Genomic DNA, 24160 nt, shown 5'->3' on the forward strand with positions numbered 1-24160 from the left:
GACAGCTAGTCACCGAAAGGGCGCTACAGCTGAATGATTATCTTTTTTTATTAATCTTAAGATTTCTTTCGGTTATAGTGGCGTTGCCTTGAGTTCAAGTATGTTATTGATGTAAATCAGCTCGACGATCTAAACAACGGCCATCGTCACAACCTGAGCTACCAATATTTTCTCCATTTGGAAGAGGTCACATTGTTTTGTGAATGAATTTTGCGGTGTGTGGACGATACTTTCCCCAGGGTTCGTCACACAATGACTACCAGGAGGCCAAGCAGTCTCAAGCTGCCTGTCGAAATGTTCCGTGTTTTAATCTCCGTCCCTGTATTAGCAGTGGTCGTTCAGACCTAATGCTGCCAATGAGTTCCTGTGGTAATGCCACGACCGAATGACGGTCATCGAGATTCCGAACGTTTTCTAACTCCCATCTTTCCTTCATTTACGGTCCAGTTGTGTATTTCTTTTCATTTTTATGTTGATAACCCATCAAAGCATGGACAGCAGAAAGTCAGCTTTATTTTAGAAAATCTGTGCGGAAACAGCATAGAAAGACTTGACTTGAGATTATGAAGGCTGATCCGGTCTGGCTAATGGCTCGGTTCCGATTGAATCGGGATTCACGGGACCTGTTAACCTTGTCAGACCCCAGTTTCAACAACCGTGATTTGTGTGTGCTGTTTTTCAGATTGATCTCCTTCGACGAGTTTCTTGCCCTTGAAGCACTTTTGTGCACCTCGGACGCGCTGTACGCATTGGCCTTTGAGATCTTTGACAGCAAGGGACGTGGGTACCTGGAGTTTGGTAAGTGGTTTCCTGTTAGCGGCTGGCGATCAGCCTGGCATTCATGTTGCAGGCAATTGGTCTGCAGTCGATGTGATAGCATCGACAGTCTACAGAAGAGTAGCGTATCCGTGCGTGAACGCTAATCAATGCTGCGGCTATGTTTAGTTACGTTCTGTTGACAAGGGTATGACCTCCGGCTCTGACAATTCGTTTTTGATAGCAAGCTAGTTCGCTGGAGCTCCCACTAATCAGTGTACACATGACCTCTGTGTGTTTGACCTCTCCAACTTGTACCCGTTGGCCTCGTGCTTGCCTGCTCCTTTCGGCTGGCGGTTCGTCTTTGTTGAGCTGTCCGCCTGATCTATCGATCATTCCTCAATTGTATACGTAGATTGGGTCCACTTCAATATGACGTCTAAGTCCAGTCGAGGATTGTCGTTCTTCCGGGATTTTCTTTACTAGTTTTGTAGCCTCGTGTTCCGGAAACTTTACGGTTTCCACATCGACCTTGTATCCTTCATTTAGCGGAATCAGGGATAGCGGTCTTCCTCGTGTTTGTTCTTTCGTGTAGAATTTTTTTTAAATTTTTTTCCAGCTCACTTTTTGTTGCACCGGCTGTACTCACACCGTCCACAGTACCTTCATCCAGCCACCTTTCTTCCTTAATCGCATTCACCAGGTAGCTTCATGGAAATGAGAAACGGTTTCAAACTGTCTGGTGAAGGTTTACGCACCCTTCCACCGATTCTTACAGCTTGTAGGAGTTAGATTGTGTCGATGCCCTTTCGCCACCGCGAACGAACTACAGTATTCCTCCCACAAGAGGCTGATTCTTCTGAGGTTTCCACAGCTGAACTTTCCTTCAGTTATGGCCTATTTGCTATCGCATCCAAGAGGAACCACATCCCGGGGAACGCTCACATCCTGTCATAACCTGGGATAAATTGTTGTCTTGATTACTTGAATGAGTTTGTTTTCTTGCGTTGCTCGTTATGCTTCGCCGGTTTTCGGCATTTACTGAAGTTGCTTCCGTATTCCTAACTTAATTGTAGCTCATTCTATCTCCGGAATGGTGTTAGTGAAGCTGCAGTTTGTTCGGTAGTTGCAAATATCAGGTTTGCGAACCGCTGATACAAGTGGCATGTCCAGAGACGGTAAAACTTGATGACTTTGGTTTGATTTTTCCTGCTTTTGCTAATTCATACGGTCCTTTATTTTACAACTTTCGATTCACGCTCCCCACTTTCCCCCACACACAGAGGATTTCAAGGATGTATTTCAGTTGACCAGCCCCTATGCCCGTATTCCATTCAACTTCGATTGTGATTTCATCAACCTACATTTTGGAAAAGATCGGTCAAGAAAGATATCTTACCAAGACTTCACCCAGGTTATTCATGTGAGTTCCAACATGTTACTTTCCCTGCTCTGCTGGAGGTGGTGTTGTTTTTAAATATGTTCTATGTGAGTCTCTAAATCCCTTTGTTCTGTGGACAAAATGAATTTCACCGCGCTCTCCTCTTCAGCTTTCCTCCCTTTCATGAAACCAGTGTCTATTCTGTGAACCCTACCTTCATCAGTTTAAACGACAGAGGCAGCAGATGTGTCTACCGAGGAGAATTCGGCATGATGATAGTAGTGAAGTAGGGATCGAGGGAAGATGACAGTAAAGCTAATAGTCCTTCTCACGATGTGGTCCACGATTGAGTGGTATGTGGAAACGGCTCCTTTCCAGAGGCGATCGTCTTTTGGTTTAGGGAAGGTCGAATATGTTATAGAGAGGGGGAGGGTGAACAAATTACTTCCTGGGTGCATTGGAGTTGATCAGTTTGTCCAGGAGTTCAAACCCGATGTGGTGAAGGTGGAAAAGCTGAGAACACAGTCTGGCGCGATAAAAATCGGGTGGTGCAAAGACAGGCAGTGGAATTTTAGGGGAATATGGAGGGAGTGAGTGGGTGAGTTGAATATCCCAGCGTATTCAGTACCCGAGTCACTAATTTGGACGACCATGGATCATACTACTAATACGGTCGTTTGAAATCTGAAGAGAAATAAGGTAAGGACAGGAGGTGAAGTGGCATGCCATATCGTCAGCCGACCGGTGTATAATAAAAAAATCAAAGTATGTGATACATGACATGCGTGGCAAGGAAGAAGTAGATTCTTGAGGGACCCCACGTTGACTCTGCATTCTGCCGCTATCCTTGGCAGCTTTTGCTTACTTCGCAGTGCTGCTGAATATAAAGTCACCTACGCTGATTAGTTACCGCGTGGAGTGGATATCGAGAGCAACAAACAGTCCAAAGTAACACGATCACCAAAGCACATCTGCGGGTCTAAGTGAAGAATACGTTCCGTCGGTTCACTGGAAACCATAGAGTTTCTCATCGAGTTAGACGTAGATATCATGATACTACATGGGTTGGGATACTGTCAGGGCGCCAACACCTAGGTAAGAGGACGATTGGGGTCCTCAACCAAGGCGTTTGACTCAAAATCCTAACCGCAAGGTAGGTAGCTTCGGCGGGAAATGCAAGTGCATTACCATTTCTACGGAACAAGTCGCCACATGTTCCAACCCCCAACCTGGAGTGCCATGAGACTGTGTTCGTCAGACCTCTAACCGTTGAACAACCTGGTATGAGAGACTCTGTGGGTGTCATGGAGACACTCCCCAGTATAGGTCAATGGATCGCTGAGGTGCGTAAACCATCATACCACGTAAGGTTTAGTCTCTTCGTCTGTATGCAGAATATGTCCAGCACGAGAAACTGCGTATGCCGAACCATCGTTTGTCAAAGAGAGCACTATCTTCCATGCCCAGCTCTGAGTGGCAGAAGCAGAGAGGTGGCCAACCGTTGACCTGGCAGAAGGGTATGATGGAGATTACGAAACACTTGACTGCTGTCAGCGCTACTCTTGCAGGATGCGGACCACGTGTTCCTCACTGAGCCTGGTGGGGAACACTGCATGCTATGGCTACCAACCGATGTCAGTCGCGTTCTTGTCAGTTTCTATCCAGATCCCCTGAGTTAGTGTTTGAAGGTGTATGCATCTCGGAATGATTGTAGTAAGCTAACACTAAGTCCCTTCCCCGTTCACCTTTATTCTTTTCTTCACAGTAGGGCTTTCATATAAATCGTGGTTGTACGGCAGGGAAGCATCGGTGTTGAACACGGATGTCATGCTGTCGCGTTAGGCTGAGTGCCGCTTACTTGCCATGCCAAGTCAGATCATTCCGCAACTGACTACACGTTACATTTGTTCCTCCTTTCTTCTCCGTGATGTATTGCCCGGAATTCAGGGATAGAAATGTCTCAAACGTCCATAATGTGCTACTTTTGTATTGGTCGTGATTCCTCCTCGATCCCAGTTTATTTGGTCTATTAATCAGGCTCTGGATGTGCTGATCTACCCGTGTAACTTTGGATGCTCTCCCAAGGTCCGACTTCCATTGTTTCACTTCTGGAGTATCATTTACTCCAGGTTTTCTGTTTAACTCGTTTCCCATTGGAAAAATTGTCACCTTTTGAACATCGACGTTGAGTAGAAAAGTCAGGACCACGTCTCAATGTATCTGAACCATTTCAAGACTAACATGAACTGGTCTTGGTTCAGTTCACCTGGTCACATTTATTTGTATTGTCTTTCTCAATAGGATATCGCGGATGAGCATGCAGTACAAGCTTTCAAAAGCCTCGATGAAGCACACAGCGGTACGATTTCCGCTTCGGATTTCAATAAAATCATGATACTACTCAAAGGGCATTTGCTTACTCCGTTTGTTCGTGAAAACCTGCTAACTGTGAGTGTCCTTTTTTTGTGCTGCAACGTTTTTGTCTTTACGTTCTATTTATTCATCCCACATTTTCACGTGATCTATACCTCGCACCATACTGTATAACGCCTTTTTCTTTATGGACTACCAGTGCCGCTGCTGATAATGGTGGTGCTAGCCGTGTCTTTGTATCACTAGTTGTCAGTACGTCAGAATTTGCGACTTCCTCGAAATGCCACCTCAAACCAAAACAAGCAATATCTGAAAATGTTTTCCTATCCTCGCACATAGTGGTTTTTGGCAAAGGTGTTTCTACATGGATTTTCTAGTAGCAAGATAGGTAATCCTTTTCATATCACCCATTTGTACACTAATTTGCTTTCCATGGGATACTCGACTGAATGCCGAACGAATCTCTCGTTGTTGCTATTCTTCAACTGAATTGCTGCAAACTCATTTTGGAAATATCATATCGAGTATTCCGTGACAACCAAATCGATGGGCAAATGAGTGTGGATCGCGAATTTCATACAATTCGGGTCGAAGTAGAACATATGGTTGACCGAAATCCGGAGGAGTGCGCCCCAGGAATGGCGAAACTGATCGTGGGCTGTCGAAGAGTTTTAAGCAACCTTGTGAGTAGCTTTGTTCAACAGGATATGTTTCGTTCTGAAAAGTAGTCAACTGTGCATTTCCTCCTAGAGATGTAGCGGGATCGATCGTGATCTTCTTTGTTTATCGCTGATATTAACCGCACCTGCCAACCTGTTGCATATGGATTGAATTCGGTCCATGCGCAGCATCAGTCAGGATCTCTTGGTAATGTGCTCTTGGCTACGTAGATATTCCTTTATTTTCACCATTTTCGAGGAAAATTGATCACATTATTCCCTCGGAACTCAAATTTCTCTAATTCCCGTAAGAGAAAATTATACTAGTTACTAGGGTGGGTATTTGCCGTATGCTGTTATGGTAGCCTATCCCTCTCATAGCCTCGGAAGAACCGGGGTGAAAAACAGCCTGTCTGCGGTGTACAGTCATGTGGGTCACTTCAATGAGGGATTCGTCAGGCACAGTTAAACTGCACTTATTTCTGCATTCGGAAGCCCAACAATGCTGGAACATCTTGTTTGTTTTGGAATTTTTTATCCGTCTTGTAAGGGGTCACCTGAATTGCTCTCGAAAGTGAAATGAGCGAATGATAAGTAACCCCTTTTCGTTTTTGGATGGCCAAATCCGCATTCACCTTTAGTGTATTCGTCTTTGTCTTCAACTGAACTTGTGCGTGATTTGTCCAAATCACCTCATCGATGACTGGTTGTCGCCGGAAGCCAGTACATCCTTTGAACCATCCACTTCTCTCTTCTTTGTACCGATTGTTCTCCGTATTGCCTCAGGCAGCGTTGCAAGGTGAGAGTCATGGTCGGATCACGTTCGCCTACTACATGGGTTTCATAAGCCTCCTGTCAAATATGGAGCTGGTGAAAAAGATATTCCGGAATCGAACGCATGGACATCAAAACCACGAACTGACCAAAGGTTAGTTTATTAAGCCTGTGGCGTAATCTTACTCTTTGTATTCACTTCCGTCGTTTTTTCCTTCATTCGTACGTGTCCTTTTGAGCGCTGAAGATGAGATTTGTGAGTTCCTAAACCCAAATGAAACACACGGTTGATAAGAGTCAAAGGAAAACCTTGAATATAGCCACTGAACCTGTGAAGGATGTAAGCAGTCATCTTCGCAGTTGTTAACGTAGCATTCTTTGTTGACCCCAACGGTACAACAGATCCTTGAAAATGTTTAGCCTGATCTAATATAAATATAGGCTGATATGTTACATATAGTCCGTAGGTTCGTCGACATTACAGTCTTACATGTAGTTCACTCATCGTCCAACGCAGAAAGGAAACGATATAGGAGAGATCAGATACTGATGTGGTAATGGTAGAGCGTGAGATTTATATCGAGAAAACCGAGCTACAGTGTCCTCTCTCTGATTGGAGACCCAGAAACGGTATGCATCGAGAGGTAGAAACACCGATGGTTGCACGCCCAGTGGTGTTGTTTCGGATCTAATACGTCCTCTTCATAGCCATCATCTGCGCCTAATCAAGGTATTGTCTTCACTTCACCAGTTACTTCAGGGCGTTTTTTTTCGTGCACGGCCTCGTGCTTCATTGTTGAGCACCGTTGCGGCAGATTACATGCCTAGGCGTACTGCTGTCCGCTTGCAGTCGCTAACAGTGTTCAGTGCGCGATTTCTGATCACGCAGTCTTCGTCAGAGGTGGTTGGTCCAAGCGACTTCCGACTTTAAAAAAAGGTGGTTAAGGTTGGGGACATACTTCCCAGGGTGGGGCGAGATGGCCCAAGTGGTTGGAGCGCGTATTTACTGACCGGAAGGTTCGTGGTTCGAACCCGACCTCTGTCTCTCGACTTCCCCTGCCTAAGCTTGGGCAACCTGGCAGTATCCCAGCCCTCGTGCAACCTTCGGGTGGCATGGCAGCTAGGCACTGAACGAACGACCCCGGGGTGTTCATCGTTGTCCCTCACTCTTTCTCTTTCGACCAAAATCCATCCAAATTGGTAGCCACTTTTGCCCTGCCTTGTGGTTGGTTGTACGGCAATGAAGCATCAGTTTCAACACTGATGTCTCTTTTTTCCTCTGTCTCGCCTCATATTTAAGGGCTGGAATTTCCATTTCACTAACTTTCTTTTGCGTTGTTGTCTGTGTTCATGTCTGCTCCCTATAGTAAATCATGAATTTCTGTCTGAAACAGTGCAAAATTTAGGCAGTATAATCTACTCAGTAAGGTCACTATTTCTGCGAGTTTGGGGTTTTTCTAGGGTTCTACGACCGAGCAGAAACACTAGTTGGAGGATAATGTCGAATCTCTAATGAGTTTTGAGCAGCGCTTATGAGAGAAACGCTTCCACTTAACGTTTATGTGATCTTGGATTGGACAACTCGTGTAGTTGACCATCCACACCATAACCGGTAATCTGTAGTGGTGTTTATGGAAGCCGATTTGTCCCGGTTTCTGGCCTCCACATTCAGGAATTTTCCTCGAACATGGTCGATGTTTATTGTGTTTCTTTGGGCCAAGGTTGTTTATAGAATGCGCATGAAAAAGTTTCTGATAGCCTTCTGGCCGGCATATGTCGAACTTCGTTCAGTCAACCGTGAGCGTAAGCGTGAGATGAACGGAATCAATAGACCATACAGCCTATTACTTGCTGTACGTGACTTTCCGAAACATGTTATTTTTTCAGAAGTATTCAAACCTATTTTCTGTCCCATCCGCATTTCTCCCCAATTTTCCAGAGGAGTTGCTCACAGAGGCTCAAAATTACGCCCAGGTCACACCTATGGAGGTGGATATCTTGTTTCAGCTTACTTCCCTGCTTCGCCCTGACGGGTGAGTACTAACTGAGTACTGACTAGCCTACATTGATCTCACCTGTCCATGTGAATTTAATGGCGTGGTGCCTTGGTCTTTCGAGTTTTTTTGCATTCCAGTGCAGTTCTGTGGGTTGAATGCTGAGAAGGTCGTACCCCTTATATCTCGACCTTCTTTCAAAGGTGGAGCATAAATTATTCATCTCACGAAATTCCTGGTTTTTCTGTTATTTATTCTATGTATCCGAGTGCTGTGTGCGTTGGTCGATGCATAGGAGCCATATTGTTCGGTCCTTCTTTCAGGTTTTTGGACTGCCGGTGGACTGAATTGATTGGGAGAGTGTCCCATCTTTGAGTGCGCCACTCAGAATGCACATGTTTGAATTTACTGGTGCTTCCTGTCAACACTATAAGGCCTGGGAAGGTCATTGAGGGAGTTCGACCTTCCATGCTCCACCGGCTCACTCAAATGACGACGCTACCGGGGCTAACCACAAAGCCTAGCGTAGCGTATCTAACCCTTCATAGGATCAGCAAACTTGATTTTCATGTTCGACAGAGCAGCAGCTCGATGGTGGGATGGAATGATGGATTGAGATGCATGACAGACGTGTTTTTGTGTGCTTCATGGCACTTATTCTGAATAGCGCAGTTTGTCTAGTGACGGGACTGCAGTAGGCCTTCATTCGGCCAGGCAAATAATGTATACAGCCAGATGTGGTTTGGAATCCCCGCAGGAACGTGCAACCTACTTCCATGTGAATAACACTGTAGACTAGCCCGTACTCCGGAGTTCGCAGCACTCCAGCTTATTTGCCTCAGATTGTCGTCACTATAAAATTCAGGCGTGTCCCATCCACAGTTTGGCCACCAAAGTGTGAACCTGAAAAAGCTCAACATATTCCGAATGAGACTAGGATACTAGCTGAGTATGATTTATTTTATATCCTGTATGTTTCGGAACTATAGCTGCGAACCCGTGATGTAGACCGAGCCTGTCGTTCCCACCGAGCCCACCAGCAGTTTCATCTTGCACATGAGCTCAAAGCCAAACCTTAATCAAATCGCTATTCAAGTTAAAGATCAATTATTTCATCTTCCAGAGAATATGCATACCTGGTGAACCCCAGACAAGGCGAAACTGGTTGTGGACTGTCCATGGGTTTTTGGCAATCGTCCCTACTACTTATCTAAAACAAGATGAACTTTATTGGTTATTGATTGCCGCTAACTAGGCACTAAAACACATGGCTGGTAACTGAATCCAGTGACCTATTCTGTTGCTACATGTTAGCCTGTGAATCCAATGTAGATTCGCAATGATGAGATCGGCGGACCAAATTGCGCAGGCCTGTAGGGGGCTATCAACAGGGTCCATGTATTGGACATTAACAGGAGATCAACTGATGAGGGTGCCAGCTATTAATTTTTCTTCGTTCGGATACCGCCCTTCTCCCGCACACTATCAAATCCGCCAAGGGATGCCCAAAACGGTCTTTACAGGCGCAACGGAAGCATTTTTAATTGTCATGAACTAAATGCAACATGAAATCACCAGTGTCCAGTAATTTCGATTTGGTTCATTCAGCTTCATCCACAAGTTTCACAACTTCACCGCGGCTCTTACGTTTGAACGTTCGCATCTCGAGGCTTGTTAGATCTCGATTTACGCCATGCGCTTTTGCCAGGACCTTATGTCCACTTGTATAGAATCAAAATAGTTGTTATACTCACGTAAAGCCCATTTCTGTATCGTAGTATACGTCTTTCTCCGTCTTGCAAAACCACGCGACAAATACGATCCGATGGTATAGTGGCTTTCACACCAGCCCTTCTATGAACTAAGTCTACTGATCGTCCTGTGAGATCTCCCTTAAGACTGCGATCGCTAGTTCCACTGTTCTGGTTGAACTTGATCGGTTGCCGTTATGAATACTGTGCGCATGTAGAACAATCCACGTCCATGACCAACTTCCTTCTCTTTTTCGGGCTTCATCTCATACGGAACTGGAATTCGCCAACTGCAGACTGTGATTGAGGGGACTGACTGGTCTAGTGACTGATGAAAACCCCTTGCCTGATGTTTCACGAATGAACATTCTTGGAGGCAGCATTTCACAAAATTCAGGCGTCCGTTAATGGAGACTTTCACCTGTGCAATTTTTTTTACCGTTATTCGAATTGTTGTCGTTAAAGCCTACAGCAGAACTCATAAGCTTTCTGTGGTTGTCACCTTCAATAGCCGGACAAATGTGAATGATGATAGAGATACTAATTCAGCTGTAACACCCTTTCGGTGTCTAACTGCCATGCCACCCGAAGGGAGCACGAGGGCTGGGACACTGTCAGGTTGCCCAAGCCTAGACAGGAGAAGTCGAGAGGTAGAGGTTGGGTTCGAACCACGGACCTTCCGGTTAGTAAATTCGTGCTCTAACCAGGTGCTCCATCTCGTCCCCTGGATGATCAACAGGAACACAAGATACCCAAGAAAATTTCCATGTAATAATTGGCCGCCAGTTAATTGGGATGTAACTACTGTTGCTACGGTTACTATTGAGCCGACTAGTCCCATCCAGGACGAAGCGCTTAATAAATTGCTCTCCAGGGTCGATCAAGTCCTACTTGGCTTCTTCAGTGCAAACCCCACAGGCTTGGTAATTAGCAAGTCCTGCGCAAGGGTCATAAAAATTGGTTGTAGTAGCCACCTTTTTATTCCTTGAGCTAGGCCAAGCAAATTACATTGATTAGGCTATTGCCTGTACTGGATCGTGCAAGGAATAAGGGACTGTTGATCACGATACTTGTTTTGAAGGATTTCTGGGTGCAGAATGGATTTGGTTATGTTTGAGATCTTGTTCATTTTGTCACCTGATTACTTTCTGCGAGTTGACGAGAACCGGACCGATCGCTTTCTAACTCGACGGCAAAGCTGAGCTGTCACACCAGCCGAGAAATTGATTGCACTTATACGGATTATGTTTCAGAGCAGGGTGGAGTTAATGTGAGCGTATTATAGTGTACAGTGGTCTGCGTCCAGTCAATAGGTGTATTGTTCAGTCAGTCAGTCGATTGGAATGACAGCAACTCCCCCCCCCCAATCGTACCGATCAGTCCTGGGACAATCACCTGCTCTCAATATCTCAGACGAGACGCTACTTAATCGATGATCGTTTAGGCAGTTTTCTACAACAGCAAGCCGCAAGCAACGCGAGCGTACACAAACAAATGTTGGAACGGGCGGTTTCCCGATCAGTTTAGATATATTAAATCATTAGATAAATGTGTCTATAATCGTCAAACCCTTTGTTGATTACACAGCAATATTCCTTTTTTTGTAGTATACACCGAGGTTAAAAGTAGAATCACCGGAAATTTTATCACCCCGTGGGCGCTAAATTGTTTTTTCTGCTTGCCTGAATGATGATGAATCGATAAAGTGAATGGCATTTGACAGAACACAATCCCTAGTTTGCTGATTGTTAGTGATTGCATCTTTTTCGGTGGTGGCTGAGCTCGAACTAGGACAACACAAATAAGGAGAATTGTTTGCTTGACCACAAATCGTGAATTTCAGTGAGCATTTTCATCCATATTATGAAAGGACAGTACCTACGATCGTGGGAATAGGCGTCGTTTTTTTGCATAATCTATCTAATGGAAGAAAAACTAAAATTATTTGCCCACGATCGGAAGGGGTTGATATCTCACACCCAAAAAGGAATCTGAACATGGAAAAAAGTAAGCTGGAGGAGAAAACCCCACATGGAACTGTTGTTGGTAAACTAATCACTGTTTCTACCTTAATTAGTCGAACAATACTAATACTATGTGGGAGATGAACACATGAATTCGGCTGACCTCATAGAAGAAAATCGAGTGGGATAAATCTAGTCTTCTTGGTGATTCTCATTACCGCAATCTGTACAGATCCACATATTTGGGAAAGCACTTCCAGTAGTCTATCGGAAAACAAGCGTATTCGTGAGCTCAGGCATCATACCGGAGCCAGGTGGAGTCATGTTCGTTCGGTGAAACGCTTTGAGGCGGTACTGTTTGATAGATGCTTACTTTTGAGGTTATTCTAGTTAACCACATTCCGGTGCCCTCGGTCAACCCTGGTGAGTTTGCTAGATAAAATGCATGCATTCGCGATTCATTTTTAGTGATCTTAAAAAACAGAACATGTTGCAAAAACCACTACAGAGAGGTTGCTGACCTCCATTACATTTTATAGATTGTCGAATTATAAACACAAATCGATTTGTACATTTTTGCATATTTTCGAAGAACCTGTTTTTGTTTGCGAAAATATGTTTGTGCTCATTCTTCCTCGTTTATCGTTTCAGTCGTGTTAGCTACAAGGAACTGGTGGCCGTTTCTCCGTTGGAGGACAGCTTGATATCCTACCACAACTATGCTCACGGGCTACAGGTCAGTTACAGTTGTCTTGTTTGCATATCCTGAATGGCTTCTGGATTTATCAGCTCCGCTCTTTCTGTAGTCGGATGCCTCGTTGCAGGACGCCTGAGATATGCCGATTGGTTCGGTCTTAGGTGGGAGTAAGCTTGATGTCGGGTTTGGTTTCCAATCACAAAGGGGAGTCCGTCCTCTTAAGTTGCATCCACCCTTCTGTAGGTGCTTTTAAATGGTTTCGCGAATGTTCCTACCAGCCGGGACTTGTGTCATACAACAATCCCGGAAAGGGACAACATTGAGGAAAAGAGGCGTTTGATTCCCCTTTGGGAGGATTGCACACAAGACCTTGGCCAATGCAGAACGCTTCTGTATAATCGTCGGTGGGGATTACCCTGTTCTGCACCGGATAATTCTTATGGTTTTGTTCCCCCAATTGCAATGTAGAGGATAAAAGTGTTTCCATTCCCACACTAACAGCCCATTTTCATGAATTGTTCAAGTGGATGGTTGAAAATGTTCAGTGCATAAATATCCCCATCGCAATTCAATAAATAACACCGTAGGTTGTAAAGAGTCTTCCATATTTCTATGGTTGTGTTAGCTCTGACAGTTTGTGTTTGATGAAGCCAGTGTGTAGACCCCAAAAGCCTGGAACAAGTTTGCTAGACTGCATGCTCTCGTGTGTGTACACCGGGCTACGGTTCAGGCTGTGTCCTTAGCTGGTTAGTCTGTTCGGACGGGTGATTTAAAACGTCTCTGGGTATTGACCATCCACTTCTCAGCCGCTGTTGCTGGCGTTCGATGACTCCTGCGAATTCATAGCGAGCTGATTAAAAAAACAAGTGTTTGCCTGAACAGCACCGCAAACTGTGGTGGCTCGGGGATGTGCTCCGAACGTGCCGAATCGTCTGACGAGACGAGTATCGTCCATGTCTCTTTCGGAATGGCGTAAACTGGTGAAAACAACGCGTCAGTTGACAATAGTGTATGAAGTGGGTTACGAAAATTTTGCTCTACCTTCCAGTATGTTTTGACTGGTGTTTCAAAATATGGCCTCCATACATTTAGCTTCTAAGCCGATTTTGTGCGTGTTTGGGTATGCTTGTACCACAGATTTATTGCGTGGTCTAACCCCACATCCACTTACTCTGCACTTCCAGTGTTGGCTTTTCTGTGAGAAGAATTGAACTGCGCTTGAATGCTAGTGAATTGTCGATGCTAATACAGATTTTGCCGAGTATAGTGACAGTGCCCATTAACCGCTTCGACACCATCATCCTGTCCTAACTGATGCTCATCATCATCATCGATAGCATGACATCAGTGTTCGACACCGATGCTTCACTGCCGTAGAGTATTGTTAGTTGTGCAATTCATGGTTGTACGTGGGCTGGGATACTGCCAGGGCGCCCACACCTAGACAGGAGGACGATTAGGGTCCTCAACCAAAGACTTTGGCTCAAAAGCCTAACCGCAAGGCAGCGGTGTTTGGTGAGAAATGCAACCGTATCACAGTTTCTATCGAACAAGTCGCTAGACACTCGAACCCCCAACCTGAAGGACCAGAAGACTGTGTTCGTCAGACCTCTAACCGTTGACCAAGTTGGTATGGGAGACTCTGTGGGTGTCATAGGACACTCCCCAGTATAGCTTAGTGGATCGCAGAGATGCGCAAACCGTCACACCACGGTAAGGTCCAGTCTCTTCGTGACAGCCTAACTAATGCTCCACGTCGTTTGTTGACCTCGTTAGAGAGCAGTAGAGTAAAAGTTCGATATCGCAGTGCAGGTATCGTTTCTTCGACTGTCACTTGTATACCCACCTAAAGCCTTCTTCATTCGTTTTTTTTGTGGCATGGCGAACGGATACAGCACGCAAGAATTTTTATTTTATCGATCGCTAGATTAACCTTTCCAATACGTGCTCTCTGTTTTTTTGTTGCCTATAGCTGGACCTCAGCACACGGCAGCGATCAGGCAGCTACTGCAGTTTTCTTTATGTTTGTTTCGTTGTTTGGCTAGCTGTTCTTTTAATATTTTCTGTCATTAACTGCTGGCTCCACAGGCACTCGAATACTTCGAGCCCGGAACAGCTTTTTTCACCCATCTGGACTTGTTCTCATGTTGATTTCTCTCTACTCCCCACTGACCGATTGTCTGTAACATCCTTTCTGTTGATCGTTTCAGGAAGCTGTTCATCGCAAGGTCGAAGTCAAGGGTCGAACAATGTTCCTGTCCGTCCTTGAGCAAATCTATCGTTTCTCTCTGGGTTCGGTTGCCGGAGCGGTCGGGGCCACCGCGGTTTACCCTATTGATTTGGTCAAGACGCGCATGCAAAACCAACGCACTGGTTCATTAATCGGAGAGCTCATGTATAAAAATAGCTGGGATTGTTTCAGGAAGGTTATCCAGTAAGGCCACTTTCATGTTTATCATGAAATTTGTTGCTTTCGTTTTATACACCTTAAACAAAACATGGTGCCTTCCTCTGCGTGATTCGACCTAGGAAATGGCAAATGAGACAATCAAATGAATTCGCGTTTGCGTGGTCCTCGTCTCTGACCGTAGTTTCACTTGATTCACACCAGGGAGAGGGTGTTTGGACGTTTTTCTAAGGCGTACAACCTTTGAAACCATGTAGGAGTGAAAATCTGCCCCAGCCCCTCTCTGATTTGTGAGAATTTTTGAAACGAACAAAATGCAAATCATATCGTTAGCTTCCAGAACTACCTATAACAGTCCGACACTAACCGAGGAAAACCGATATCCAAAGAAGGTCCGACAAAACAGATGGCTGTCAGGAAAGAAGATCATTTGTCACCGTTGATATCGAGAGGATCAGCCGGAATCCGTAGGATGCTTCTGTGTTTAAACATCTGACAGCCTAACTAGCTAGTGTCATCAACCGCACCTCGTTCCTATTGCTAGTAACTGTCTTATCTAAGTAGATCATTGATTCGTCATCTCAGCATTTGTCAACTGTGATCCCTGCAGCTGGTGGTCACTTCTTCTAATCGATTTTTTTAAAAGTTATCTTGCGCAACCCACTTTCAATAGGAATCGAGCAACAGTTGGAAGCTTCCACTCATCTAATCGTGTGCTCACTATCCTAAAACTGAAAAGTTTCATAGTGACGTCTCTTTGGTGTGTAAGCTGTGGAACCCGATTCCATCACGTTCACTAACGCCGGTAAAACAAATTTTGGAGAACCGAACGAGCTTCTAACTAATATCCTGCGTTCTGACTTTGTCATTAGGAATTTGTGCATCAATGTAGATTCGAGGCTTTTCTGTCTACTGGAAGTTCAACTTGAAATGACATTTCTCTCTAAGGTTTGTTTTCAACGGACTTGTGGTGCACAGGGTTAGTGTGGAATTGTTTATGTCGAGTTATTTTTCACATGTTCAATTCCATCCTTGTTTATCGATTTTTGTTACCTTCAGAACGAGTGCATTGAATGTTCTTTCTTTTACCAACTGTTTCGAGCTTCCACATCAGTATCCGATCAGCTAGCCAAAGTATTTAGTTTGGCAAAGTAGTACGGGTCAGTTGGTATCCTGTGGGTGCATTCAACCAGATCGATTGCATTTATCCGTGACGAAACAAGATCATTGGATAAACGGACACAGAAGGGACTTGTTCGGATGTCTATTTGGTCCTCAATACCGATTGTGCTGAAGCTTCTTTTTCGTTCAGTTGAAAGACAAAAAATCCATTACAACTTTGAAGAATATCGTTGCCTTTAGTCCCTTTGTAGTAAATGTTCTGATGGCTGAGGCAGGAGGGGCCATACTGACGTGATTCTAAGGTGACAAAACACAATCTTACCTTGCGTTCGATTGGTCGTAGGAATGCTCCCTTTCGCCGCACAAACTTGTATATCTAAAGGTCGCTGCATTCTTGGAGTATAGGATGTTAGCAGGTCGAAAGTAGATTAATTCCAAATGAGGAGTTTGTATAGTTATGGCGACTCGCATGACAGCTTGCCATAAACTTTGAACGGCCTCTTGTGAGACAGGACTTACCATCGAATGTGGCCACTTATCGGCCCTTCTTGTGTGCCATCCCCAGGAGATTCCCAATGGTTTCCCAAGATGCCACCAATTTCCGCAGAACGCATTTCATTCTTTCAAAAACAGGTTCGAGGGCTTTGCTGGACTCTACCGTGGTCTTGGACCTCAGCTGATTGGTGTAGCCCCTGAAAAGGCTATCAAGCTGACAGTCAATGACCTAGTACGAGATCAGTTCACCCCATCTTCGGGGAGCATTCCACTGACAGCTGAAATTCTTGCTGGAGCTTGTGCAGGTGCTAGCCAGGTCGTATTCACTAACCCACTGGAGATTGTAAAGATACGACTCCAGGTTGCCGGAGAGATAGCTTCCACAAAGCGAATTTCTGCCATCACTGTAAGTTGTCCGGTCTTTGATTTATTATTTTACTTTGTTTCGTCATCTACGTATACCACTGACTGTAAGTTACATTGTGCTAACTTGTTATCTCGGTGGCAGCACAGGGGACGCGTGGAACACTAATTGGCAATTAACTGCGGAACTGTTAGTTCCACGATCAGGCTTTTGAGTCTTTTGGCTTTTCGTTCCGATATTCCCCCTAGTTTTCTTTGCCTTTCACTGAAAATAAACTTGCTGGAAAACCGTAAGATCATTCCCTAAGTTGGTATCCTTATAGAAGAATGAATCGCTTTCATGTTTCAGTTTCCTAGCGAATTGGTGCTTTGCGCATAACTCACAGTCTTCGTCCATGTTGAGAAGAACACTTTAGAGCGGACCACTGTCTCCGTGAAGCTTAACCAAGGACAATCGTTGCATCACATTTGTTTGGCTGACTCAGTTTTTACTATTCACTACAGTGTACATTGGCCTCATCAAAGGAAGAAAAACGCATTGAAAAACAGTTTCTTGGTCCACTGGGTTTACCTCGGGCTGATTTCACACTCAGCTGAGGTTGGCATTGGACGCCCATTCACGAAAAATGCCTATTCAAAAAATGCCCCATTTCAAAGACCACTGTTTGCCGTAATAAGCTTCCTAAATGAGTGATTTTCTTCACTATCCTCTTCAGATCGTCATACGACGAACTCTATGTCCTCTTTCCCCCCTCACAGAACATTACTCTTTCAACAGTGATATCTGGACACAAATATTACAGCGCCAATATTTAGGTGGTAGATCCTCAGCAATGTTCACCCTCTCCATCGATAGTTTTCAACCAATCCCGTCACTTGTTCCTGTGACGCTACAGATATTGGTATTTTGGTTTAATTAAAAAATGGCGACGTTCATCAGCGGAATTGCATAATTTTATTTTGACCCTCTTTATGTGGCTCACTCTGATTTTCGCTATATGTGGTTATGACAATGGGTTTTGTACGATGCACGTATTGTATATTGCTTGGCGAACGCTGTGAAACCGTTTCGCCTTTCCAGCAACATAAGTTGTCAAAACGCTATTTTATCTTGGTGTGGCTTGAGCCTTACAGTTATCCACAAGTCGTACCAGCTGGAATTCCGTTCCCCAATGTGTTCAGCCATGTGAACAAGCAGACAGTGCAAGCAGAGTACACTGTTCGCCCTCTTCTCGATTATTCGCGTTACACGGTGCTAAGCAGCTGAGGAATTCAGACGTTCTCTCCAGGTGAACATCTACCCCTTTCCCCGGCCTGGGCAACCGGGAAGAGTCTCTTCACCACGCTTTTCTATCTACAATTGTCTTTTCTCAACTCTTCGCCTACCCTACAAAAGACAGTGCTAGGTCATTGCCACTATTACACCCCATCTACCCAAGAGCTTTCAACGTCCATTTCTGTCAGATAGGACAAGATGCATCCTTCGCTTAAAGTCAACGTGTGTTCTCCCTCCGAACCGTGTGATCTTAATCGTGAACCCTAATCCAGCAACAACAGTCAACTCAGACTCCTTTCATCTCTTTCTACGTGTGTCTGGTGCTCCTGAAACAACAGTTTCTGGGAGAAATAGCTAAATGGCTGAACTTATTTTACTTGACGAGTTTTTATTATATGTCCATTTCTGCGCCGTGGACTTTCTGACTCAGTTCAGACCACTGGCAATCGAGAGGGAAAACGATGCTTATTTGTAGTGTCAGTATGTGATCTGACTGGCATTAGTTCGAATGCTATTGAAGGTATTTTATATTAAGATATCCTGGGCTAATTCGTTAAACAATGAGCACCGGCGTCGCGGTTGATGTGAATGCCAGGTCTAGCCAACTAACTAATGTGTTCGAATACAACCTGGTGGTCTCTTTTTGATCCATACCCTCCACACGGACAACTAGGATCGGCTTCTTTAACCCTGCGCTGACAGCCGTCAATCTTCATGGAACGCAGTCCAAGTTTTTAACACGAACTGGCGCACCCCTTTATACTGACGATCATCATGGACCTCATCGTACAACCACCAATACACCAGCCCTCGACTGCCATGCAGTCGCCAGAAAAGAATGGGAAGAGAGGAAATAATTGGGGAAACTTAGTGCAACAAGGCCCGTTCTTCGTAACCTAATGGCCACATCCATTCCCGTTAATCTCCGGATACTGTTAATATCGGAGATACAACCACTGACGAGTGGTGTCAAACTCTGAGCACATTTTGCATCGCAACTTTGGCTGTTTCCTCTATTGACACTAATTCAGCCAGCATCGCCCCAATGGTTGCTTTCTTGGCCTCTCCAGGCTGATAACGGGGACCTCAGACCGGTAGCAGGAACTTTCTCATTAGGCGGCGAGAAAACAGACGTTATTACTGACCTAGATGTGTACTAGACATACCGATTCACTTTTAGTGCTCGCATCAGATTAACCTAGTCTACAGCCGTTTCACCTGTGACTCGAACTTTGTAGGAGGTCAAAAGAAGGCTGAGTGGTATAGATTTGACGTATGTGAGGATCTCGTGACTCGTTTTTTTGCCGTATGAGTTGCATGCTGTGGCCGCCAACCACTGTTCCTTTTTGTCATCCTCTGTTTTGTGAGCACCTTAGAAGAAAAAATAAATAAATCGTCCAGCTGTAGCACCCTTTCGGTGCCTAGCTGTCATGCCACCAGAAGGAAGCACGAGGGCTGAGATACTGCCAGGTCGCCCAAGACAGGGAGGTTGGGTGCTAAACTCTTACCAGCATCCTACCGTTCTGCTGTTCGCTTTCACCGCAATACTGCTGAAATATTTTCTGGTTTATCTTTTGGGGATACCAACCTCCGTTTGGACACATAGCTACATCTCCTGTCTCACTTTTCTTTCATTCACACCCTTTCCTAACCTTTGGTCATGTAACAGGTTATTAAAGACCTTGGATTCTTTGGATTATACAAGGGGGCTCGTGCCTGCTTCCTCCGGGACATTCCATTTTCTGCCATCTACTTTACTGCCTACAGTCATTTGAAGCAGACGTTTGCCGATGAGAAAGGTTTCAATTCTCCTGCCACACTTTTGGCTGCAGCTACATTGTCTGGCGCCCCTGCAGCTTGTTTGACCACACCGGCGGATGTGATCAAGACGCGGTTACAGGTAAACCTGAATTCTTTTTGGGGGGGTTTGGTGTGCCTACTGCAAAATAAAAACAGTCGACACTTCCGAAATTTTTAAAACATAAACCTCAAGTTGTGACTAGTAACTGAAAGATGAACTCTTTTTGGTGTCCTTTTGTCGACCTGTATTTTCTAATCCCCTGGAAAAAAGATAACTGTTTATGAATGGTTCCTTTGTTTCCGTTCCCGGAGTCAGTTGCATTATGATGTTCATTGTGCTGAAGGATAGCGCTAATCAGAAAACTTCTTCAGTTAATACTGAATGTCGACAAGTATACCGGTTGAAACGCTAAGTGGCTTTTAACTTCGTTTTGTCCTGAAGGTATAGTTGTTTTTTATCGAATGATGTGTAAACTGACAGTAAGCCGGTTGCCTGATCCACATAAGAAAAATCGTTCGGTTGTAGCACTGTTTCGGTGCCTAACTGCCAAGGCTCCAGAAGGAAACATGAGGGCTTGGATACTGCCAGGTTACCCAAGCCTGAACAGGGGAAGTCGAAGTGCAGAGATCGGGTTCGAACTACGGACCTATCGGATAGAACTGCCAAGCAGAAGGAAACATGAGGGCTTGGATACTGCCAGGTTACCCAAGCCTGAACAGGGGAAGTCGAAGTGCAGAGATCGGGTTCGTTCGGTTCACTGTTTCGGTGCCTAACTGCCAAGGCTCCAGAAGGAAACATGAGGGCTTGGATACTGCCAGGTTACCCAAGCCTGAACGAACGAAGTCGAAGTGCAGAGATCGGGTTCGAACTACGGACCTATCGGATAGTAAATTCGCGCTCCAACCACTGTGCGCGCCATATCTGTCCTATGGCCATATGCTCGACCAGCCCAGGCAACTGACCTTCTACTTGCATGATATAGTTGTTTTGTCATCCCGCGATCCAAAGACGCGTGATGTTTCTCAGACCGCTGTCTACTGCATCCATTCTGAAAGGCCACTTTTCGCAGCTTTAGTGCATTCATCAAGGATTTGTGCTCGCATCAGATTAACCTAGTCTACAGCCGTTTCACCTGTGACTCGAACTTTGTAGGAGGTCAAAAGAAGGCTGAGTGGTATAGATTTGACGTATGTGAGGATCTCGTGACTCGTTTTTTTGCCGTATGAGTTGCATGCTGTGGCCGCCAACCACTGTTCCTTTTTGTCATCCTCTGTTTTGTGAGCACCTTAGAAGAAAAAATAAATAAATCGTCCAGCTGTAGCACCCTTTCGGTGCCTAGCTGCCATGCCACCAGAAGGAAGCACGAGGGCTAAGATACTGCCAGGTCGCCCAAGACAGGGGGGTTGGGTGGTAAACTGTTACCAGCATCCTACCGTTCTACTGTTCGCTTTCACCGCAATACTGCTGAAATATTTTCTGGTTTATCTTTTGGGGATACCAACCTCCGTTTGGACACATAGCTACATCTCCTGTCTCACTTTTCTTTCATTCACACCCTTTCCTAACCTTTGGTCATGTAACAGGTTATTAAAGACCTTGGATTCTTTGGATTATACAAGGGGGCTCGTGCCTGCTTCCTCCGGGACATTCCATTTTCTGCCATCTACTTTACTGCCTACAGTCATTTGAAGCAGACGTTTGCCGATGAGAAAGGTTTCAATTCTCCTGCCACACTTTTGGCTGCAGCTACATTGTCTGGCGCCCCTGCAGCTTGTTTGACCACACCGGCGGATGTGATCAAGACGCGGTTACAGGTAAACCTGAATTCTTTTTGGGGGGGTTTGGTGTGCCTACTGCAAAATAAAAACAGTCGACACTTCCGAAATTTTTAAAACATAAACCTCAAGTTGTGACTAGTAACTGAAAGATGAACTCTTTTTGGTGTCCTTTTGTCGACCTGTATTTTCTAATCCCCTGGAAAAAAGATAACTGTTTATGAATGGTTCCTTTGTTTCCGTTCCCGGAGTCAGTTGCATTATGATGTTCATTGTGCTGAAGGATAGCGCTAATCAGAAAACTTCTTCAGTTAATACTGAATGTCGACAAGTATACCGGTTGAAACGCTAAGTGGCTTTTAACTTCGTTTTGTCCTGAAGGTATAGTTGTTTTTTATCGAATGATGTGTAAACTGACAGTAAGCCGGTTGCCTGATCCACATAAGAAAAATCGTTCGGTTGTAGCACTGTTTCGGTGCCTAACTGCCAAGGCTCCAGAAGGAAACATGAGGGCTTGGATACTGCCAGGTTACCCAAGCCTGAACAGGGGAAGTCGAAGTGCAGAGATCGGGTTCGAACTACGGACCTATCGGATAGTAAATTCGCGCTCCAACCACTGTGCGCGCCATATCTGTCCTATGGCCATATGCTCGACCAGCCCAGGCAACTGACCTTCTACTTGCATGATATAGTTGTTTTGTCATCCCGCGATCCAAAGACGCGTGATGTTTCTCAGACCGCTGTCTACTGCATCCATTCTGAAAGGCCACTTTTCGCAGCTTTAGTGCATTCATCAAGGATTTAGGTAGGTCAGTCGACTTGTTATCGGTTCAGCGTCCCGTCAAACACATAACAAAACTGAACATCCGTATGCATTCCAAAGTGATATAGTTTCTTCGCTAGACTAAGGATGGGATTCTCGTGTTTTCCAAAGCCATAGAGGAGGATTAGTTTGCTCATAGCTTCTTTCCCACCGAAGCTCTGGCGTAAAGAACCCCGTCATGGTCACTTTGAGGCCGGTTTATGTTCTCTGTTTTCTTTTCTAGGTGGAAGCTCGGAAGGGTCAGACCACCTATTCAGGTCTCATGGATGCCGCGAAGAAAATATGGCGTGAAGAGGGTGGTCGAGCGTTTTGGAAGGGTGCAGGAGCCCGTGTGTTTCGTTCCAGTCCTCAATTCGGCATCACTTTGCTGACTTACGAGATGTTGCAGCGCGTGTTCCACATTGATTTTGGTGGCCGGTAGGTTTCTTTTTCTGTTTTTCTGAGCTTTTTTTATTTTTCCGCAAACAACCTTGTGTTTATGGGTGTTGAAGATGTCCGGTTTGTAAGTTTCACTTGAGTTCGATGTTATTTTCATCCAATCATACATCGCATACACTTCACCGTCCGTTCTCAACTTTCTACTGTTCTGTTCAGGGAACTCACCGGTACTGGTATCGATCGTCACATGCAACAGACACTGGTCAATCCTGATCACATCGGGGGCTATCGGTTTGCCACGGCCGCATTTACTGGACTGGAGACCAAGTTAGGTTTATCTTTCCCCAAGTACACGGTCACATAGACCCTGTCGGAACTCTACTGAGCTGCTAGTCCATACGGTTTAGGTGCCTTGAGGTTTTATCCTTTTACTTTTTTTGTGCATTTCCGTTTTGCGCTGTCCCCACTCCCTTATCTATCTTTTCATGTGCTCCACGCATCTCACTACTTCCCAACACTCAGGCTTGCGAGTACTTCTCCAAGAATACCTCTATTATCAATCCGAATAACTTTTTCCCGTTTTCTGTTTTCCCAGTTGTAAAACTTCACACACTTTCAGCTTCCTTTTGTGTCTGTCATGACACCCAGATATTCTTTTGTTAGGATGGCTTACTTTTGTCTGCGCCGTTTGATACGCCAAAACGTACTGTACCATCTCGTCAATTAGATATTGTTTTTGGAAGAACTTCGGTAGTTTGTTTCCTCACCAACTGATGGATGCGTTAAAGGAATCCACCTCGGTACGGTTACATTATGAATGAAGACCGAGTCATGAGTGCGCAGTTCCTAGCAAATAGAATCGTCATGGTTACAGTACGGATACTTTGCTATTTGTACGCCTCTTTTTGAGCGAATCTTACGGTGAGGTTATCTGAACGCTTGGTTGCTGAAATTCGTCCGGCACAAACCATCCGGGGAAAACAGGGACTTCCTCTTCCTGTTGAAGGAAGGCGTTGCGCACCACCTCTTAACTGACCGGAAGCCTGCGTTGAACTTTGTAGGTGCACGGCTTCTCTTCAAGACAACTTCTGTCTCAGTATGGTTGATTATTCGAGAAGCGTGAAGAATGGACCCTTATTCGGATGTAAAACGTACGTCACCCATGGTTTCTGTTGCGCCGTCTTGTTCGGGGAGGATGATACGGCTCCGCCTGATACGGGCAGAAAGCTGGATCAGCCGTGGACGCTCCTGCTGGCGTAGTACTAGCTAACTTCCAGATGAGCAAAACCAGAATGAAACTTTATTTTCCGGTGGATGTCTTTTGCTCCTTGAGTCTTCATCATCTTTGACAGCAATGTACACTGGCGCTGA

The 24160-nt window shown here is 45.1% G+C and overlaps 1 protein-coding gene across 1 annotated transcript in view; it reads left to right on the top strand.

The window, feature by feature from the left end:
* T265_01787 (hypothetical protein) overlaps positions 1-24160 on the top strand; it is a gene marked incomplete at both ends in the record, with an annotated part of 30748 nt that overhangs the window by 4189 nt on the left and 2399 nt on the right. Inside the window, 12 exons of the mRNA XM_009165877.1 lie at positions 683-798; positions 2040-2179; positions 4439-4585; positions 5956-6097; positions 7883-7976; positions 12304-12388; positions 14560-14783; positions 16512-16893; positions 19682-19912; positions 21397-21627; positions 22635-22828; positions 23006-23144. Of these exons, the coding sequence (XP_009164141.1) occupies positions 683-798; positions 2040-2179; positions 4439-4585; positions 5956-6097; positions 7883-7976; positions 12304-12388; positions 14560-14783; positions 16512-16893; positions 19682-19912; positions 21397-21627; positions 22635-22828; positions 23006-23144 (2125 nt within the window). The remainder of the gene's footprint in view (positions 1-682; positions 799-2039; positions 2180-4438; positions 4586-5955; positions 6098-7882; positions 7977-12303; positions 12389-14559; positions 14784-16511; positions 16894-19681; positions 19913-21396; positions 21628-22634; positions 22829-23005; positions 23145-24160) is intronic.

This window comes from Opisthorchis viverrini (genome assembly GCF_000715545.1).
Source record: "Opisthorchis viverrini unplaced genomic scaffold opera_v5_19, whole genome shotgun sequence".
Taxonomy (NCBI): domain Eukaryota; kingdom Metazoa; phylum Platyhelminthes; class Trematoda; order Opisthorchiida; family Opisthorchiidae; genus Opisthorchis; species Opisthorchis viverrini.